The following is a 20,827-nucleotide window of genomic DNA, read 5'->3' as shown; positions in this document are numbered from 1 at the left end:
GATTGGAGACAAGTCCAAGACTGATGAACTGAAGTGAAGACCCTAGTTAGGTTTTCGTGTAAACTAGTCTCTCATAGGTATCAACAAGTCGTGGCACACTTCGCACACGTAAAAGAGGCTACAAACAATCCATGGACTTAAAATTTTGAGAGCACCCAAGTCTGGATGGACAAGGTGGAGTCTGAGTACTTTAGGACCCGTATGGCACTCCAGACGTTTGACCGTGCTCAGTCACGGACGATCAAGCACGGATTGGTGCAAAATTGAGAAAATCCAGAAAGTGGCCTCACAGATGGTCGTCTATCCCTATGCATGGCGGCATCCAAAAAGTGGCCTCACAAATGCGAGACCTCAGACCAATGACAGAAGACACAGACTGATTCCAGAAATGGAATGGCAGACCAGACAGACATTGGATGGAACGGTCGACCGTCGATTGTCCACGGTCGTCATGCATAGGGATAGATGACCGTCCGAGGGATTGTGCCAACTGCCAGTCTCCTAACGGCTAGTTAGAAAACGGCCGTGGATCGTCCGTTCTTCCCGCTGCACGTCCTATAACAGCTATTTTTGGGTTATGCTATAAAATCTTGGTTTGGGTTCATTTATCATCAACTTTAATGCAATCCTATCACCCAAGAGCCATTGATTCTAACTGAGAAGTTATTTTCTAGTGCCAAACTGTCTCACACCTAAAATCTCTGGAGCCGTACACTTATAATTCCTTTGAGAGGTTAGTATAGGTCTTTCTTGTATTCTTTTCGAGTGTTGACAGGAAACGCTTCACCTATAAATCAGCCTATCAAGAGGCATCCTTGTTCTCCTATGTTTTCCTTCATTGTACTTGGTGAAAGGGATACCAAATCAACCCTGGGAGAAAAGGAAGCTAGAATATTAGCTTGTACCCATTTGGTTTCCTCCCGTAGGGAAACCGGGAGTTAGTGAAGCCTCAAGAAGCAGATTTCTTGAGAGAGTGGACGTAGGCTGGTGGTCGAACCACGATAAAAAGACTGGTGCACGTTCTCCATCTCTTCTCCCTTTTCTTTCTTTCCTCGTGGTGTGTTTTTTTAATTATTATTTTTCTTGGACTTGTGATTGATTTTAATTCTCTAATTGCAATTGGTTATTGAATTTCTAAATAGTTTTTAATTAAGTCAAAAAGTTTTTTAAAACTAAATTCACTCCCCCCCCAACCCCCCCCCCCACACCCACACACAATTCTCCTTGGGTTGCCCCTGGGATTTCAATTACTATTAAGCATAAGCCACTCTACTAAGGCTTTATCATCATGAATCCCAACATTCACACCACATACCCAACAGTATAAAGTTATGGGACATAACTCATAAGACACTTTCTAAAGGTGTACATACAATTTCTCCTCTTGCAAAACAAATAAAACATCATAAAGATGCGGAAAATGTTCCTAGCGACTATGAATAAAAATATCATCAATGAATACTGCCACAAATATGCCAGACAAGGTCTTTAAAACATTGTTTAATAAGCATAAAAGTACTAAAGTGATCCAAAATTTATAAATCATAACTAACCACACATATAACCCCGCTTCATTTTTAAAAGCCATCATCTATTCATCTTCAGTCTAATCACTATCTGATGACCAAGGTTTTAAATTTCGGTTTCGGAATGCGTTTTGGTACTCACCGAAACCGAAATTTCGATTTCAGCCGAAATTTCAAAATTTAGGACGAAATCTGACAAAACCAATAAATTCATTTTTATCTTCTTTCAGCCGAAATTTCCGAAATTTTGGTAATCTTGCCCGAAATTTCTGGAGAATATTAAATAACGTCAAAAATCCAGATTTTTTAAGGTTTTCCTGAGATTTCGGGAAGAATAAAAATTCGATCGAAATTTCGGTCGAAATTTTGTACAGTTTCGGGTTTATACGATTTCGGTTTCCTTCTCCACCGAAACCCAAAATTTCTGTCGAAATTTAAAACCTTGCTGATGATAACCACTTCTTAAGTCAAATCTTTGAAAACACTTGAGATCTTACCAACATATCGTCAAGGTATCAAACATTGGCACTTAATCATGATCTTATCCGTCATCTCGCCAGCAACACACATACACCAACTTCCATCCTGCTAAGGCATTAAAAGTGCAAGGATTACACATTGAATCATGCTCTCCCTTATTTTTCCACTTTTAACAAATCTCAGTTGGCATTGCACTCATCAGGCTCCATGGGACATGCAGCAATGACAGGTTACATAGCTACAACAAGAAACAAGATCAATCCAATGTTGGATGTCCCTCATAAGAGGTAGATTCAAAAATTCCACTGCGCGATCGTTGACTCACCCAAGTCGACTCCTTTTCAGCATGGCCACGTTATTGTCAGAGTCCGCATTTTCCCCTACAAAGTCAATCAAAACTCCTCGAACTCTCTCATGTACTCGACCACGTCAGCCAAGTACTCAGGCACGTTAATTGATTACTCGGCCGCATCAACTTAATACTTGGCTATGTCACGCTGAGTCGACTAGGATTTGCTTTGGCCGCATTTTGACCCGCATCCGCGTTTTGAAACAATGGGTAATCCCTTAGATAACTTATCGAGCATGATATCATAAAAAACTCGTGGTATCCAACTCTTACGGTATCACAATTGGGGTTACAAACTGTCACCACCAAAGCATACACCAATCTACACTCCTTGTATTCTTCCACAAATTGACTTCCTATGAGAAACTTGTGTTCCTCCTCTACATAAATTGTACTCAACTTCTTTCTCCAAGGAGCCAAAGTAACCTTCACATTGTCTTTGAGAAAAGTGCACATGTTTGCCAATCAAAAAAAAAAAAAAGTGCAAATGTTTCTTTTGCCCGTATATATGGAGCCCGTATAATATTGTCACGGCCTCCTAAATAATGTGACAAGTTATAGATCCAGATCATCACAAAAAACTTCAACCCGACAGTTCTTTCTAATAGAAAAAGAAAATCAAGCAACATCCACTGTTGATAATCAAGTTGCACACCTTCCATTTCACGGAACATAGCTTGGCACATAACTAAGCTTTCTCCTTCATCTCCATAGGTGATGCCATGATCACCTATTCTTGTCATATTCTATCTTGTCATAAGTTTATTATTCCTTCGCTTCATAACAATATTCAGCTATAACAAAACCTTGTTGAGGACAATCCAAAGAATTGGGTGGGACCCAGTCCCCAACAGATTTTATTTGGCGGACAATGAGCTTGAACAGATTTGATCCAACATTTTGTTACGGTCTAAGAGGAGAATTGAGATGCTCACTACACTCATTGAACATGTCCAATAGATGTCAATCTTGCATATGATCCCCTTGATCAGATCACATCAAGGTTTTAAATTACAGCTTTGGTCGTCATAGAAATGGAAGTGTTTCGGTTCAGTAGGAAATTTCGGTGAAAATCCTGTAAAATCATGGAAACGCATGGAAACATGCTCAAATGATAGAATTTTAAGATGAAACTTTAGGAGATGCTAGAATAAACACAAATACACACTTAGAAACCATAAGTGATACAACCATCCATAATGGTTTAACAAAATCAAACACCAAGTGACATGTTGTCGTCCATGTCTGATATTTCAGTACATACTACCTACATACCACATTTCACATATAATTCATATAAATATGCATACATGATAAATATATCACATTTCACATTCAATTCATATTGTTGGACCCGAAATTTTAAAAAAAAGGCATAATAGTAAAATCCCTTATTAAAAAAGAAGATAAAAAAGAAAAGAGTGGTTACACGTTACGTTATGCTATTCCTAAAATAAAGGGATATACACAAAAAATAAAAAAATAAACAATTTAGTGAAAAGGAGAAAATGCCTAAATCCACTAAAGTTTAAACTTTCACGAGAACCACCCACTTTAAAAAGAGGTTACGTAACTTCCCATAAAAGAGGAAAGTTGAAATCGTGGAATCCAAAGATATGGGTGAGGTGGCATTCAGAGCGAATCCGAAAAAGAGAAAGTGGAGATCGTGAAATGAAAGATAAGGGGTGAGGTGGCAATTGTCAACCACTCTAGGGAACCTCTATAAATAGGAGGAAAGATCCTTTGAAAAGGATCCGGATCCAATCTTGGCGAAACAAAAGCTACGCAAAGGGGATCGGATCTTTGAGGGAGAAAAAGCTACGCGAAAGGAGAAACAGAAGGAAAAGAGAGAAAGGTGAGAAAAGATTTAGGGCTAACCGTTTCTTTTTCCGTCTTCTCTCTTTCTTTTTGCAGGTTTCCTTCAGGGAAGAAGATCTTTCTCTCTTTAGAGTCTCTTCCAGGGACTTCTAAACGGAGAAAGAAGATGTTCTCTCTTTAAAGTCTCTTACAGGGACTTCTAAACGGAGAAGGATGATAAAGACCCTTCTCTCTTTAGAGTCTCTTTCAGGGACTTCTAAACGGAGAAAGATGATGAAGACCTTTCTCTCTTTAAAGTCTCTTCCAGGGACTTTCTAAACAGAGAAAGACGATGAAAACTCCCTTTAAAGTCTCTTCCAGGGCTTTCCAAGGGATAAAGATGAAAAGAACTCCCTTTGGAGTCCCTCCTACGGACTTTCTAAAAGGGAGAAAGATGACAAAAGACAGTGGTTTTCCACTGAAGAAAAAGACGACGGTTGCCCCAAAAGAAAGAAGAAAATGATAAAGACTCCCTTTAAAGTCTCTTCCAGGGACTTTCTAAAGGCAGAAAAACGATAAAGATGACGCTTCCCCAAAAGAAAAATGAAGAAAGTTTGGGCGATGAAATTTCCTCCGAAAAGATCTGTTAATAAAAAATCAAATCTTTCTGGATGATAATTAATTAAAAATTGTATTTAGCTAAGGAACCTCTTGATGGATAATCAGAGGTATTTTCTTTCTTCAAGAAATGTAATTGACAGCCAATATAGCCGGAAGTGTACGATCCCTACCTAAATTAATAAAACCTCTTCTCACAAGAGGGAAATTTGATCCCAATTTATTTTATGTGTGATTCTCTTTTTTCATGCATGTGAAATTTGTTGCGAACACATATAAATATAAATATGCAACACTGACATAGTATACCAATGATACGCTTATGATTTTGGTTTCAGTATGCGTTTCAATTTTGGTATTGGTTTTGGTGGGGAGGGAAATGGAAACATTCCGGTTGTTTCGTGTTGGTTTTTCTGGAAATTTAAAATCATGGATCTATTCCTTGTATATGTACACATTGGCGATGAGAGCACCATTATGAATTTGCCTTCCATGGGTGAATGAGCATTGCGGCTTACAAATGGCCTTACCAAAGACCATCCTCAACCTTTCAGTTGGCACTTTGACACTCCAAACCAAGCTATCATACAAGTGTCCCATCTCTCATTGGGAAGGCGGCAATAAAAGAAGCCCGAACACTCGGCCAGATCAGCTCCCATATACAGCTCCTCAAACACAACCATCTACTCCTCCTTAATTACCACCCAACATAAATAATAGAAACCCATGCAGAATCCATATAGGCCAGCCACACAATACCTATGCATAGCAAATATGGCAGTGCTCACCTCCTCCCTGGAGAACTAAACCACCAAGTTATGTCCATTGTCGATTATTTTGTCAAACTCAATGCCCTCCGGCTTCAGGACCTCCCTTCCCTTTGTTTTACACAAAGCACGGTAGAACCTCACAATCTCATCCGAGATGGTCAAAGGGTCATCACATCAAGTGCATCAATAACCAAGCTCAAAATACGGTTGGACCTCCTAGCACAACCTATGCCACGAAAATAGGTAGAGTTGTTATCACCCTCCAACCATTTAGTCCAAGCCTGTTGCCTCCACTTTATCTCTTCTTGGATAATTAGTTTGTTGTACACCTCATCCTTTCATTCTTACGCAGGTCTCCACGTCACTAAAAGGACAATCTTCTTTCCAAGTTCTTTATCAGACTCAAAAACTCAAGTTTCTTCTGTCCCATCTGTCCTTGATGATTCTTTTACCAGCCCTTAAGTTTTCTCCTTAATGATTCGAAGTTTCTACATCATTTTTAAACTCATTGATTCACTAGGATTTTCCTCTTCCACCATTCACAGTCCCGCTACCATATTTGGTTCCTTCAACCACGCCAACTCAAAACAGAAAGGATCAAGCAAAGATCAGAAGTTGGTTTCAAACGGGCCAACTGCTTTGCACCAAAGAATGCATTACTCCAAAGTGGGTAGATCATAAACCTGTCAACTATGCTCATCGAATGACGATTGGGCCATGACCGACCTCCTGCCAAGGCAAATTGATCGAAGCATGTGTACCCACAAAATCAGAAAATTGTGCCGTACTTGCAGTTAATCTTGTTCTCCCAATTCTCTTGTGAATAGATTGAGTCACGTTAAAATCCCCAACAAAAAACCATGGCCATGGGTTCTACCATCCAAGGTTTAAAATGTCGGTTTCAGTGGCTGAAGCCGAAATCATGTAAAATGATAAAACTTCGGTTTTTTATAAAATTTCCACCGAAATTTCATAAATTTCCGTGGAAATTTTGTAAAAAGGGTATATTTCGAAATTTTAACCAAAAAATTGCCGAAATCTTGTAATATTCTGATTTACTGTAAATTTTGTTTCGGACTTGGCCGAAAACGAAACATTTCAACCGAAATTTCGGATTTCGGCATAAATTTAAAACTATGCTACCATCGACTACGAATAAGGTCCAAGCATGGTTTTAAATTTCGGCCGAAACGTTTCGTTTCTGCCGAAATATTTCGGTTTCGGCACAAACCGAAACAAAATTCACATGAAGTCATTTCTTTACAAGATTTCGCCGAAATTTTACAGAAATTTCACCGAAATTCTGAAATGTCGCCGAAATTTTGGTTGAAATTTCATTTCTCGACTTTTTTTACAAAATTTTAAAAATGTACACTGAAATGTTATAATTTCCACCGAAATTTACGAAATTTCCACTAAAATAGCCAAAATTTCAACCGAAATCGCTGAAATTGACACCGAAATTAAAAAAAATAAACGAAATCATATTCATATTTTTACATGATTTCGGCCAAAATTTTGGTCCGAAACTGAAACGTTTCGGTGGTGGCCGAAACCGAAATTTAAAACATTAGGTCCAAGCCAATCCAAACTATGCCCCTAAGATGAGCACTACTCAAGCAATAAACGGTTCAGAAGGTCCTCTGGCGTTGTCAATTACGTTACGAAAAAAGCCTGATACCAAAAATTCTCCAATCATCTCATTTTCTAGCACCCATTGTGCTTTAAACCACACAACCAAAATGTCCCCTGATGCCCCCCCCCCCCCCCCCCCCCCCCCCCCCGCAGCCGCACGCCACACCAACAAAGATGAAAAATATATGTGAAAGAATGAAAGATTTTTATTTCTCCCTTCGGTTGGAAATTTTAAAGCTATTTTAAATTACTTAATCCAAATCTTAACATCAATTTCAGGAGTCGTAACAAAAGAATAAACAAGAAGGAAAGGATTACTATTTAGCAGCACAAAGGGCACGGCCTGCTTAAATCCACTCCTTGCACTTGAGCTTTCTCCTTCTCCAAGAGATGCTCCGCGATAATTAGGGTTGGTGGCCTCTATGTATTTTTGTGGGGTTGGCCCCGTTGTATATATAAAGGTCAAGAATTCCAAAGTAGCAAGTTTAGAGTGGGATCTTCTAGAGTTTCTAACTTTAGGAAGGAGTTTTTAGATATCAAATCCATTTCAATTTCCTATGATTTCCTACAACTTAGCTAGCTTGTTGGTAAAAAGTACGACCTTCGCAATAGAATTAATTCCACGAGCATAATTCTAATTATGTCCCTAAGTTGGAAATTGACAAGGATACCCCTTCCTGCAAAATTACAAGACTAAATTCCACCATCCAATATTCTAACATGAACCACTTGGGTGTGGAATAAAAGTCACTATTCACGCCTGGTTCACGAAACTATCATGGTCCCATCATTAATTGGAACCCCAAAACCATTGGTAAATCTCATTTACAAAAGACATATATAGTGTATATAGATGGACAAAAACATTTGATAAAACCCCTTTAACAAAACACTGCTGAGATCTGGGGCCCACATTGAATATTGTCCCCCAATTTGGGTATCCACATTCTCCACGAGCCAAGTGTGCAACCTAATGAGAGTCCCTAGACTTGAACCGTCAAAGTTAAGCTTCATGAATCCTAGCGTAGGGAGACCTAGGGTTTCAACTCAACACTTGAGCACACCTCCTTCCACCCAAACCATAAATCATAGGACGAGACAAATATGAAACTAGGGAGCAACTTCACCTAATGGATGATAAGAGCAACTACTTTAACGTAAAGGAAATGGGGCCCATTGAGTACCCTGGCGTTCCTTTCTTTCCAAAGAACCCAAATGGTAGCCAAGAGAGCTACATTCCACAATATTTTACCTTTTTTCCTCCAAGGGACTACTGGCCAGCTGATGAATAGGCCCATGAGCCTTGCGGCGACACCCGGGCGAGGCCAAATCTACCTAAGGCTCTGTTTGGATGCCAATTGCAAGGGATCCTCAAGCAATCCCTAAGCAAAAAAATGCACTTTTTGTATTACTCGGTGTGTTTGTTTGCCAAAGTAGCACTCAAATCCTTAGAGATTACAAGACAAAAAAATGGTGTAATGTAATAATTACATGTTTGGTGACATGAATTCACCTCTTTTTCCATACGAAATATCCCGAAAAGACAAGATTTCATAGGTAATCCTCCTCTCCTTCTCTTTTTCTTTTTTTTTGAATGGTACTCCTCTCCCTCTCCTTCTCTTTTTCTTTTTTTTGAATGGTACTCCTCTCCCTCTCCCTCTCTCTCTAACTTTTTCTCTCTCTATCACTCCCTCTCCTGGTTAACTTGTATCCAAACAGAATAAAGCTCATGGTTTTCGCAAGGTTTACATGACATCCAAAATCCGTCCCCCTTCCATAGACTTTACTTCCCTGAAGAATGCTTAAGCATCCAAACAGAGCCTAAGAGATTACCCCATCCAGTCATGTTGGTTCTCAGATGTAATCAACGAAGGGTTAAGACATAGGGATGGGGATCCGCTCCAGCCTTGTTTGTTCATTCTTGTCGAAGAACTTAGCAAAGGTCTTACCCAAGGTTTTAAATTTCGGTTTCGGTTTCGGTTACGTTATGGTCGGCACGAAAACGGAAACATTTCATTTTTGGTTGGAAATTTCGGTGGAAACCTTGCAAAATCAAGGAAACATCTAGAAAGATCTGCAAATAATGATATTTTAAGATGAAACTTAGGAAAATATTAGAATAAGCACAAATACATACTTAGAAATCATCACATAAGCAACAGTCATCCATCTTGGCTTAATAACATCGAACACCTAGTGACATGCATTGTCACACATGTCTGGAACAACAAAGTCAATAAAGAAGTACAATGTAATGAAGTATAAGAAAGTATAATGATCCATCATCCCTCCAAGGACCCCAACTCTATGTCAATACCACATAGAGTTACGAGGTGGTATTGATCCCGTACCAATCTGACATCCCATGCATAAGATATGGTTACTTTGTTGTGCCGTCCAATGATGCTAATGATGCTGCATATCAAATATCATTCTCTACATTAACGAAATTAAATGAAAGTAAAAGGGCTTAAAAAAACATTTTCCCTCTTTGTACTTAGTCAGAGACTCATCATTTGTATGATGCTTAGGTATTGAAATTTGAAATTCTCATAAATCTTCACATTGAAATGAAAAGTTGGTCCACCTTCGATTCAATTAGGATGGCCCCACAAAGCATGCCGACAAAGATAAAAAATCTAAAATGATTTCCTATGTTTGCATTTGGTATTAGCAGTATTATTTGCACCCTTTACATCTGAATGAAAATTTATCTATAAATGCAACAAATCAAAGGTCAAAAAACCAAGGGCTTAGTAAAATATGGAAAAGTTCCAAACTGAAAAATTGGCCTTGGTAAAAACACAAGGAAGCAGGATTCTTCCCTGGGAGTGTTCGTGAATCCGAAATGGGAATCTTCTCGAATCCCCAAAAACTAGGAATCCTGGTTCGGATTCGCAGGAAACCCGATTCTCACTTTTGGGAATCGCGGTTTATGATTCCCTGGAAATGTGATTCCCACTTTTGGGAGCCGTGGTTTAATGTTACGAGAAACGCAATTTCCGGCGATTCCCCGGAGATTCCTTAGCAATTCTCAACTCCCCAACAATTCCCTGCGACTCCCCGGCAAATCAAAAGTGACTCTCCGTCAACTCTCCGGCGACTTCACGATTTTCGCTTCCAACCATTCCGGGAGCCTTCAATTCCTGCTTTTGATTCCCGCTTTCGATTCCCGCTCTGGCAACCTTGGTAAAAAAACAAATCAAAAAACATGTTTTAAAGAAAAAAAAACTCCAAACTTTTAGAGTCCATGGAGAAGAAGGAAAAACATGTTTATCTTATTGTAAGGGTTTTTATGATTTACAACAAATTATGGCAGGATATTTTGCTTTGAGAAAAAACAACTTTATACACTGTAAATCGGAACATTTTTTAATTTTTTTGTCGTTTACAAATCCATTGAGATTTCGTTTCGGTGGGGATGGAAACGGAAATATTTCAACCGTTTTGAGTTATTTTATGTGGAAATTTAAAACCATGATCTTACGAATCTGTTTATCTCAAGAAAGACTGTCTATTTCCATAAACAAAGGGGTTGTATTATCATCAGTAATTGCATGTTCATGAGTGATATTGTCATTTTCTCCAACAGCTGCAAAAAGTCTACAAAGGATAATGGGCTTCCTAAACAACTACCAAAAAATATCCCTAGTCAATTTATAAACAAGAAGAGTTGTTATGCAGTTCCAGACAAAGTTCTGTTGTCCCTGACTCACATCATTGAAGAATCTAAATATTCCTGTTTTCACCATCGGGCACACTCTATATCTGGTGGTACAAATTTCTCCGAGTAAAATAAATAATTGAAATGATCAATTACACAATTGGCTTTTATGGAGAAGACCTATACCCTTAAGCACAACTTTGTTTTTACTTCCATAAACAAAGGGGTTGTATTATCATCACTAATTGCGTGTTCGTGAGTGATATTCTCATTTTCTCCAACAGCTGCAAAAAGTCTGCAAAGGATAATGGGCTTCCTAACCAACTACCAAAAAAATCCCTAGTCAATTTATAAACAAGAAGAGTTGTTATGCAGTTTCAGACAAAGTTCTTATTCCTGTTTTTGTCATCGGGCACACTCTCTATCTGTTGGTACAAATTTCTCCGAGTACAATAAATAATTGAAATGATAAATTACAATCATTGAGGCACTTGCCGCTGTTGTTCCCTTCGATGTTGAGCACGCTAGAGGTGCTTCCTTCATAGCTGGCAGATTTTGATGCCCTGCAACTTGTTGGTATTTGTGGCATCATATGTTTATTACATTATTACTGATTAAAGCATGTAAGTCCGCGTAATTTGTTATAGAAATTATTTTTGTGACTCGTGTTTAATAACCCGGGGAATATCGGGAGGACCGGTTTTGTAGTGGCCGGCGACTATACTATCCACCAACGACAACAGTTCGGGTTTACCATCATCTGCATCTTTCCCGTTCTTCAACGGCTGCTCATGTTGCTCTTGTTGTTGTCGAGGTCGTGGTGGTTTGTTGAACTCGACTGGTAATACTTTTGGGACGAATCTTTTGATCTCGAAATTCCAGTCTCCGGCAGTAACGTAGCATGCTTGAATTTCGAGAGTTTGAAAGTAATGTAGCTGAACCTTCGAGACATGCGGATTTCGCGTATGATTACCTTAGATTCTTCCAAGGTTGCCAGAGCGGGAAGCGAAGACTCTCAGGAAGGTGGGAAGCGCGAAGGGTAGGAGAATTTTTTTAATAGTTAAATAATTAAAAATATTTAAAAAATAAAAAATTACAAAAAAATTATAAGAAATAATTATAAGAACCAAATATTAAAAAAACACTCTTTATTAAAAGATCCAACATTTATGTAAAGGAAAATCACTATTAGCTTAAATGCATGTGTTGACCAGTCTGTTGACCAGTGCATTGACAAGATGAAAAAAATTTAGAAACCAAATTATGAGATTTTTTTCACCGGACTTTTGAGAATTAAATAATGTTTGGAAATGAGAATTAATGAATTTTTAAAATTGAAAAAATAACCCATCGTTTAGAAGTTAATATTTTGACCCGACCCGTTTTTTCGAATTTTTTACTAGAACTGGAAAGTTGACTTTTTATCCTTTTAAATTTGGGTTTGAAACTATTTTTAATAGATTGAAATGGGGGGTATTCCCTTATTTACATGTAAATCTTAAGTACTTAAAATGACTTTACATGTAAATACTAAGAAGAGGAAGAGAAAAGGAAAGGACCACCAAGAAGAGAAGAGGACTAGCAAGAGACAATGAGGGTATATAAGAAACACGCTTCCCATAGAGTAAGACATGTGTTTCCCACAGAGTGGGAATCGCATTTCCCAAAGAGTGGTAATCGTGTTTCCCACGTTTCCGAAACGGGATTCCAAAAAATTGGCGAATCGAGAATATTCCCGTTTCTGAATCGTGGGAAACGTGAAAAATTGGGGAATCGAGAAGATTCCCGTTTCCGAATCGAATTTCGGGGAATCGCGATTCCCCATTCTGAGTAGAGATTCCTGCTTCCTTGGATTCCTCTACCTGTCCGAATAGCCCCTCGAAGATAGATATCCCCTAAGGAATCTTGAATAAGAATAAAAACTAAAAGGTTTGTGAGCTTTCGTGAAGGTTAGGATCAAAATCAGGAAATTGCTTTTCAACCATAACTGAAAAGTTTTAACTAGAAGAGTATGTCTTACCTGAGTCAACACCAGGTGGGAGACCACCTACGAAAATCTTCTTGTTTTCGTCATCGAGCGTACTCTTCTCTATCTGTTGCTACAAATTTCTCCAAATAAAATAAATAATTGAAATGATCAATTACACAATTGGTATTTATGGAGAAGACATATACTTTTATTCACAACTTTGTTTTTACTCATCAAAATATGGTAGTGTGGATATCAACCGCCACACATATATTGTATGTTTTCATACCTTCCCTCGTCCAGACTTGGTGCGTCTTAACGCGTCATTGTCGTGCGCATAAGAGCACTTGGAACCCTTCACACACTCACTAGGAGATTCGTAGTATTTGCAAAGTAGCGTCTTTGTTTTGGCCCAAACTCCAAGATGCGAGGTGGGAGACGGAAATATAGGATTCTAGACATACCTATGGATCAGTGATAGCCAGCTAATCGACCAAGCTGAAAACACATGCTGCCTTCAGGATCTTAGAATTTCACCTACGTATCCAACTTCTTATCAGCTGATTGGCTATCTATCCTGGGACCGTGCACCACCTTAACCATCACCAGGATGAACTTCTTTGGTGCCCCTCATCAACTAGTCAACTCACTACCACACGGATTAGCAGCAAATCGGGAACAGAAGCCAAGATGTCCCATGGGCAAAAATTGTTTAGGGAATGCTTCCCAACAAAATAAAGTGCTTCAGTTGGAAGCTCTTCCAAAACACCATATTCAGCTGAAAGACTAAAATCCAGCCCATATTCAACTAGCCTCCAAGTATGCCTGTCGCAGAAACAACCACGACGAAAGGGAGGACCATTTGGTTGTTGAAGGATAATTCTCCAATGTCAGGGAAGTAAGACATCTCACCCCTCAATCGACAAGGTGCAATCTAATTTCATGGACCGGCCAAGCAGTTTTAACTTACCAACTTCTCCAAAAGCTTAAGCTGTTGGAGAAAGGCGTTATTTAATCTTTTATACTTCAACACTCCCCCTCACATGTGGCCCACTTGGCAAACACGTGGCACATGTGGTCCCACCTTGGGCCAACCATCTCATGTGGTTTTTTTTGCTATCCTGGAGGTTTGAACTCGAGACCTTTGGCTCTGATACTATATTAGAAACTTACCGACTACCCCAAAAGCTTAAGATGTTGGAGAAAGGCGTTATTTATCTTTTATACTTTAACAGCAGCAAAGAGGAAAACATAGGCTAGTCAGTTAACAGGGGAGACGCTAAAGCATTGTTAGGCCTTATCTTAAATATGACGGTCAAGCATATCAACTGGCGGCTGTTAACATGTTTTGGGAAAGGTAAATCACATTTGACAGCTATTTAAAAAAGAGTTTAAAACTTGTGCCAATATCAGTTTTTGGGAAAAGTAATAACATTTGACAGATGTTTAAAAAAGAGGTTAAAGCTTGTAGTGCCAATATCAGTAGGATTGTGGTTAGATTTTTTGTTTAGGGTTCTTAAGTGGCTGCATTTTACAAGCCCCCATCTCTCTGCAAAAGTAAGGAAGCAGGGAAGGAGGTTTTACACTAATGCACATGGATTGTATTTCGATTGGCGATCTTCGTTAGAAGTTTTTGTTGGAATAACATTTGTTTCATGTTAGTCTTCTTTACTTCTTCTCACTTTCTTCTTTTTTATGCCTCCAATGAGGTATGATTAGATTAAAGCTGAGAAGGAGAATTATTTTTTTGTTCTCTTTCCTCCTTCTTCCCTCTCTCTATGCATCTCTACCTTTCATGCGGGTCGCCATTTTTGGCTATCCGGGTTGAAAACGACCCACGTTTGGGGTAGGCGAGCCCCGATCACGGGTCAGACAGTGGGAGGGCGATCCTGGTAACCTTGATCCTCCACTTCAGCCAAAATTATAAGCCATCCAAAGAAGACAATATGCTAGAAAAGCTATCAATGGTACAGTTGGGGCATCTTCACCCGAACCCCAAAATGTATCAAAGACAGTCGGATTTGGTAGAAGCGCCCTCCAAGAGGAGAATCAAGCGAAGGAGTAATAAGGGATGAATCTGCAAAAATCATCATGGCTTACTCCCTCTATTACAACAAAAGTACAAATATGGCCGCAAAAGCTAGATCTCTTCTTGATGGTCTCAAATTCTGCAATACTCTTAGAATAAAGAACATTATTGTTGAAGCTGATAGCATGGTATTTACATGATAGCAAGGTATTAACGGAGTTCATTGAAGGCAAAGGGAACATACCATGGTCCATAAAGTATCTTTGGCCCGAAATCCAACCCCATTTAGCTATGCAGTCCCCAATTACTTTACATCAAGCGAGGGCAACACGGTGACGGAAGCTCTTGAAAATACAGGATGCTCGACAAAAGTAAATTCCTTATACAAATTGTGGTCGGACATGCCTCCCCAAGCTAGAGGGGACACCAGATGTGATGCAATTGGATTCCTCAATCTTCGCTCAAAGCCTAAGAGTCTGTAGGGGCTTTCGCATTTGTTTCTTTCATGTGTAGGGCTGCATCCCTTTTTCTTCCCAGAGGCTAGGGGCCTGCCATCCTCTTGTTTGTTCCATATCAGGTATACATTTTGAGGTCCGCCTCAAGGCCGCACTCCTTTCCGGGATTAAAAAAACAAATTTGCCCATTTATAGCCTCTAATTGGGCATCACTAATTGGTAACCTCAAAGCTACATACCAGGCCCATAAGGATCAGTATGAAAGATCTTTTAGAGGCGCATACTCCTCCCGGGGGTCGATTGGGCCGTGGGCATAAGCGTCAGTTAATATTGACCACTTGGGTACATGGAATAATTATATCCTACAGACAGAATAACCCCCAAAAGGAAAGTGATATCAACTAGGTGTTTTGCAAATAATGATCTGATTCTCTGTGTAAACTCCTTTTACACACTAACACAACTGCTTGGGATCTCCACCCCAGTGACTGAGATAGGTCATCCTACCGTTTTTATATATATATATATATACTATAGGACTTGAAGCTTACTATAGTTTTGTCTTACTGTAGGACTTGAAGCTTCCAAGTAGGCAACAAGCATAAGACTCCAAAACAAGAGTAACATGATAGCATAAGTAGAACACTGGAGCAATAAGAACCTGTGAGCGTTGATTTTTTGTAAATAATCCCAAACCTTTTGTTTCTACATAAATTCAAATTTGGGATCGCTTCTTTGGAGAAATACTATTCTAGTACAATACTGAAGTATGTATTGGTGTCTATGCTATGGTTTGCAATAACTTCCAACTATAGCAGCCGCACAACCTGTGAGCCTTGATTTTTTGTTAAATAATGTCAAACCTTTTGTTTCTACATACTTTCAATTTCGGGATCGCTTCTTTGGAGAAATACTATTCTAGTGCAATCCTGAAGCATTTATCGATTCCGATGCTATGGTTTGCAATCTCTTTGGCTAGGGCATTGTGCCAAACTTGTATGCCCCCAAGCCCTCTGAATCCGCTTAACAATATTTCAGGAAGTGTATGCAAGAAGACATCTCCTTAACATGATAACTAGACTGCATTTACAACAATGTACAACTCAATGATCAAAAAAGGGATGCCCAAAAAATTTCAAGTAGCACCATATATGCATCTTTATTGTGTTTGAAGGATTGTAAATCATGACTTTATGATACATGATGCAAAAAATGTTCAAATCAAAATAATAAAAAAATCTAGCAATCCCCACAAGATAACCAAAAAAACAAAGAAAAGAACTACACAGAGCTCCCTGCTTTTAACAGCAACAAGCACCACTGATGCAGCTATTAGGATTTATTTCCGTATTATTTAGTTTCTAGTATATTTATTTCCATGTTATTAGTTTCTAGGATTTTATTTTCCATGTTATTTTTAGGAATTCTTATTTTAGTAGGTTTCTATCTTTTAGGTTGTTTATTTGCCTATATATAGGCCTCTTTAAAGCTTATTTTGTAACTTTGATGATTAATTGAATGAATTGAGATTCTCCCCTCTAATTTCCTCTCTTCTTCTCCCTCAAGTCTTCTTCTCCTCTTTCTCCTCTATTCTTCTTCTTCTTCTCCCTAATTTCGTCTCTTCTTCAGGTTATTTTCGTCTCTTCTTCCCCTATTCTTCTAATTCTATCCCCTTTTGTCTATTTTTCTCCCCTTTCCTCAATTTCTCTTCACGGTCCTACATCAACCACAGGCTAAAATCTAAATTCACAATGAAAATGCAAAATAAATCTCGAAAAATTAATATAAAGCCTTTGGTCCTCTAGGTTGAGGTTCAATCCAACTCTAGTTCCTATTCTAAGCTACTTCTATGCACGTAAACTCAACAAGTCAACTTGAAACTTAGACGAGTCTACTTAACCCAACAGAATAGTCAAGTCATTAAGCGGCTTGATAAGTAAACTTTATGGAAAGAAGGAAATATGCATATAAAGGCGTCCTAATAACTTCCTATGCATTAAATCTGCTTGAGAGACTTGCCCAAGACAAGTCGACTTGGATAGCTTCTAAGCCGAATCAAGTTGAATTTCTGAGATTTTATAATACGCAAGTCTACAAAATCAAAAACATCCCCGGTCAGAAAAGACCCCTTTGAAACAATCATCATTTTCCTTAAGTAAAACAGATTTCTCTGATTTGAAACAACCAGCACATGTTCAATGATCGAGTCTATGAATCTTGATTACACACCATCAGATGATTTTACACCCATGATTAAGGGCGATGAAAAAGATTGCATTTTAAGATGTCTCCAAGGTCCAAGCCATTGATTTTTTTGCATGCCTCAATCTTTTTTTGCATATGGGATATCCGTTCAACAAGGGAGCTGAAACCATTTGGTTGCCCCATGATGGCCCACCATATTTGCATTCCTCAATCTTGCATATGGGATATCCGTTCAACAAGGGAGCTGAAACCATTTGGTTGCCCCATGATGGCCCACCATATCAATGGTCTTGATCACCAACCGCATGTTTCATGTGTAAGTGCATTGGATCATTTCATTCATTAAAATAATAGAACGCCTTGCTAGTATGGTTTTAAATTTCCACCAAAACTAGAATGAAACAGAACGAAAGATATATCAGTTTCCATCCCCATTGACACACATAACAAAACCAAACTGCAAGTGTATTGGTCTTAAACAATATATCATTTGGAAAGGGTGATGATATTTTCACCCCCCCTGCAGTACTTGCACACCCCCCTTATAACCTGATTTGACGTGAAAAGTGGGCAACTTTATGTCAAATCACGTTATAAGGGGGGGGTGCAAGTACTGCAGGGGGGTGAAAATATCATCTTCCTTTGGAAACTACTCTACTATAACATCTTCAAATTGTTGCAAGAGAGTGAATTTTAAAAAATGGAAAATAGAGCGAACTTTTTAAGGTAGATTTTCTGGGAAAGATCCACCTCAGGTTACCATCTTTACCATGATAGCATGAATCAATCCTCTCGAATTTCCACAACAAATTGTCCAATGATCAATAAACAAGGGTCATCTTCTTTAGTTTAAGACTAAATAACTTCCTTCATGGGACTAAAGTGATCTACTTCCATCCATTTAAAAAGGCACAGGTCTCTAACTTTGCTTGATGGACGATATAAAGAGCATAGAGTCAAGGTCGGCCAAGTAATATTTAAAACGTGTCCACGGGAATGATATCGAGTCTGCTGACAACAAACAAACCTAATCCTTATACACTTTTTTTTTTTGAGGATGCAAATAAACCTAATCCTTATACACTTTACCAATTGAAAAATTAACCAAACATCAGGCATCAATGAGAATCGCTCTTCCATCTTCAACTAATGCTTTTCTGACGTAACTTTTGACACCAAATTCTAGCAACTTCCTGTGTTGATGTGATAGTACACACTTTTCTTCCATACATACAGCAAAGTAAAAATATAGCCATTGAAAACCAAACTTCTTGTAATTGCAAAACCAATCTTCTTCTAGAGGGATGTCAGACATGATGTTATGATGAAAACTTAGCAACTACCGCACAGCTAGCCATCTTTGGATTTCAACCTCATAAGCACATACTGATTCATTTTAGGATTATGCATTGCCATTCAAATACCAACATATTGGCCCTGTTCGTTTGAGATTATGACAACCAATGGGGAGCCACCAAACTGATTATTGAACTCAAATTACATTAATTTTGACTCCAATAATCGGTTTGGGGCTCACCATCGGTTATTATAATCTTAAACGAACAGGGCCGTAACTGGAATGCAAGTTTCCATTATAGTTGGGAAAGAAGTAGCAATGCCACACGTTCGATGCATACTTATCCACATGCTTTAACGCAGACAAAGATTGGATATTTAACCACTAAACAAATCTACGAGATTTAATATAAACTAAACAGTAAATCTGACAACAGTATGATTCAATATGGACTGTTGTCATGCATGAGCAATGCCTTTACCGTCTAGCAAGAGGCTCAAATCCAGTTATATTCTTCTTGGTATCAAATGGATATAAAACATTAAAAATACAAAATACAAAGAATAATTTAATGAACCGACTAGTAAACAGTGGATGTTAAACAAAATAGCAACTTTAAATCAGTTCAGACACCTGCTCTTAAACTTTTCAACAAGCAAAGAAGTACATTTGTAAGCATTGTGCGATAATAATTTATTTCCATATCATAAAATCAAAATACAATCTCTGAAAAAATTATAAAACTTGAAGAAGCAAATAGATGCCTCCCCAGGCAATAATCAAACATCTCAAAAACAAACAGTCAAAACATTAATTAACACTAATACTTACAGAATAATTGAAGTAAAGACATGCATCATAATGAAATGGTAACAAACTCAGATGATCATGAGACCACCCAAAAGAAATTGACAAGATAAAATACTAAATTCTACAAAATTATCAAAAACCCATCAAAGAAAAATTCACGAAACGCGCGAAAGAACAAAGAAAACGAAAAAATAAAGCACTAAATTCTACAAAATTATCAAATACCCATCAAAGAAAACACCAAGAAACACAAAAAAGAATTAAAAAAATCGTCACCTCGCTGCCAAGGAAACTTCTAATCAGTCTCTGAACATAATCAACAACAGCCTTCCTCCTCTGCTCAGAGACAACTGTAGGCTGAATCTGAGATATAATCTCGCGGGTTTTTTGCTCGGCTATTTGCCATATTTCGACCCCAATCGACAATGGGTTGGGATTAGAAGAAGATGACAAAGAGCGCGAAGGAGAAGGGATCTCTTCAACCAAGATACCATTAGCCTGTGGAGGCCAAACCTGAAGACTGCCCATGCAATCAAACCCTATAAATTTTGAACTCGAGCGAAAAGATAAAGAAAATCCTCAAAGGCACGAAAACCCAACGATTCCACAGGCCGAATAAACCATTGGGAATTCGTGGAATCGGTGGATTTAGGACAAAAGGTCATGTGGGTGGAAGGAGATCATGAGTTAGTTTTGATTTGGGAAATTTATGGAATTGATTGAGAAACGATAAAAGAAGAAAATGGAATATCCTGGGAAAATGGGATGAAATAAAGGTGGAGAAGGTGTTTGGATGTATTCGATCGGAGGTTCTGTTTTAGAGATTAGTTTTTATTTTCTTTCTTTTGCAAACCCTTTGCAGAGAAACCCCAAAATCAATCTCTCTCTCTGAATCTGTTGAAACTTGAAACGCAGTAAGACTATGTTTGATGGGAAAGTGATATATTCGCCCCCTTTTCTTTCCTGGCCAGCCCCCTCTACTATTGAAATCCGAAATTACGGATTTCAGTGGAGACCGACACCGAAATCAGCATACCCGAAATGGTATTTTATTTCGGCCGAAATTTCGGAATTTCGGTCGAAATTTCGTTTTCCCCCGAAATTTAACTCGAAAATCTGTTCTCTTTTTAAATTAAATTAATATTTTACTGAAATTTCGACCAAAATTTTATATCAAATAAAATAGTCTTTTATTTGGTTTCACCGGATTTCGGTGGGATCTG

The 20,827-nt window shown here is 38.4% G+C and overlaps 1 protein-coding gene across 2 annotated transcripts in view; it reads right to left on the bottom strand.

The window, feature by feature from the left end:
* The window catches only part of LOC143880214 (uncharacterized), a 37,329-nt gene extending 16,813 nt beyond the window's left edge, over positions 1 to 20,516 (bottom strand). Inside the window, exon 1 of one of the 2 annotated variants that reach the window (XM_077383027.1) lies at positions 19,881 to 20,516. In XM_077383027.1, the coding sequence (XP_077239142.1) occupies positions 19,881 to 20,132 (252 nt within the window). In that variant the 5' untranslated portion in view covers positions 20,133 to 20,516. The remainder of the gene's footprint in view (positions 1 to 19,880) is intronic. The other variant, XM_077383025.1, reaches the window with a different exon arrangement.
* Positions 20,517 to 20,827: the final 311 nt, after the last annotated feature.

Source organism: Tasmannia lanceolata, unplaced genomic scaffold, assembly GCF_043159265.1.
Source record: "Tasmannia lanceolata isolate RefF3 unplaced genomic scaffold, GAP_Taslan_0.1 ptg000006l, whole genome shotgun sequence".
NCBI classification, from domain to species: Eukaryota; Viridiplantae; Streptophyta; class Magnoliopsida; order Canellales; family Winteraceae; genus Tasmannia; species Tasmannia lanceolata.
This window is presented reverse-complemented; position numbering and strand designations above follow the sequence as displayed.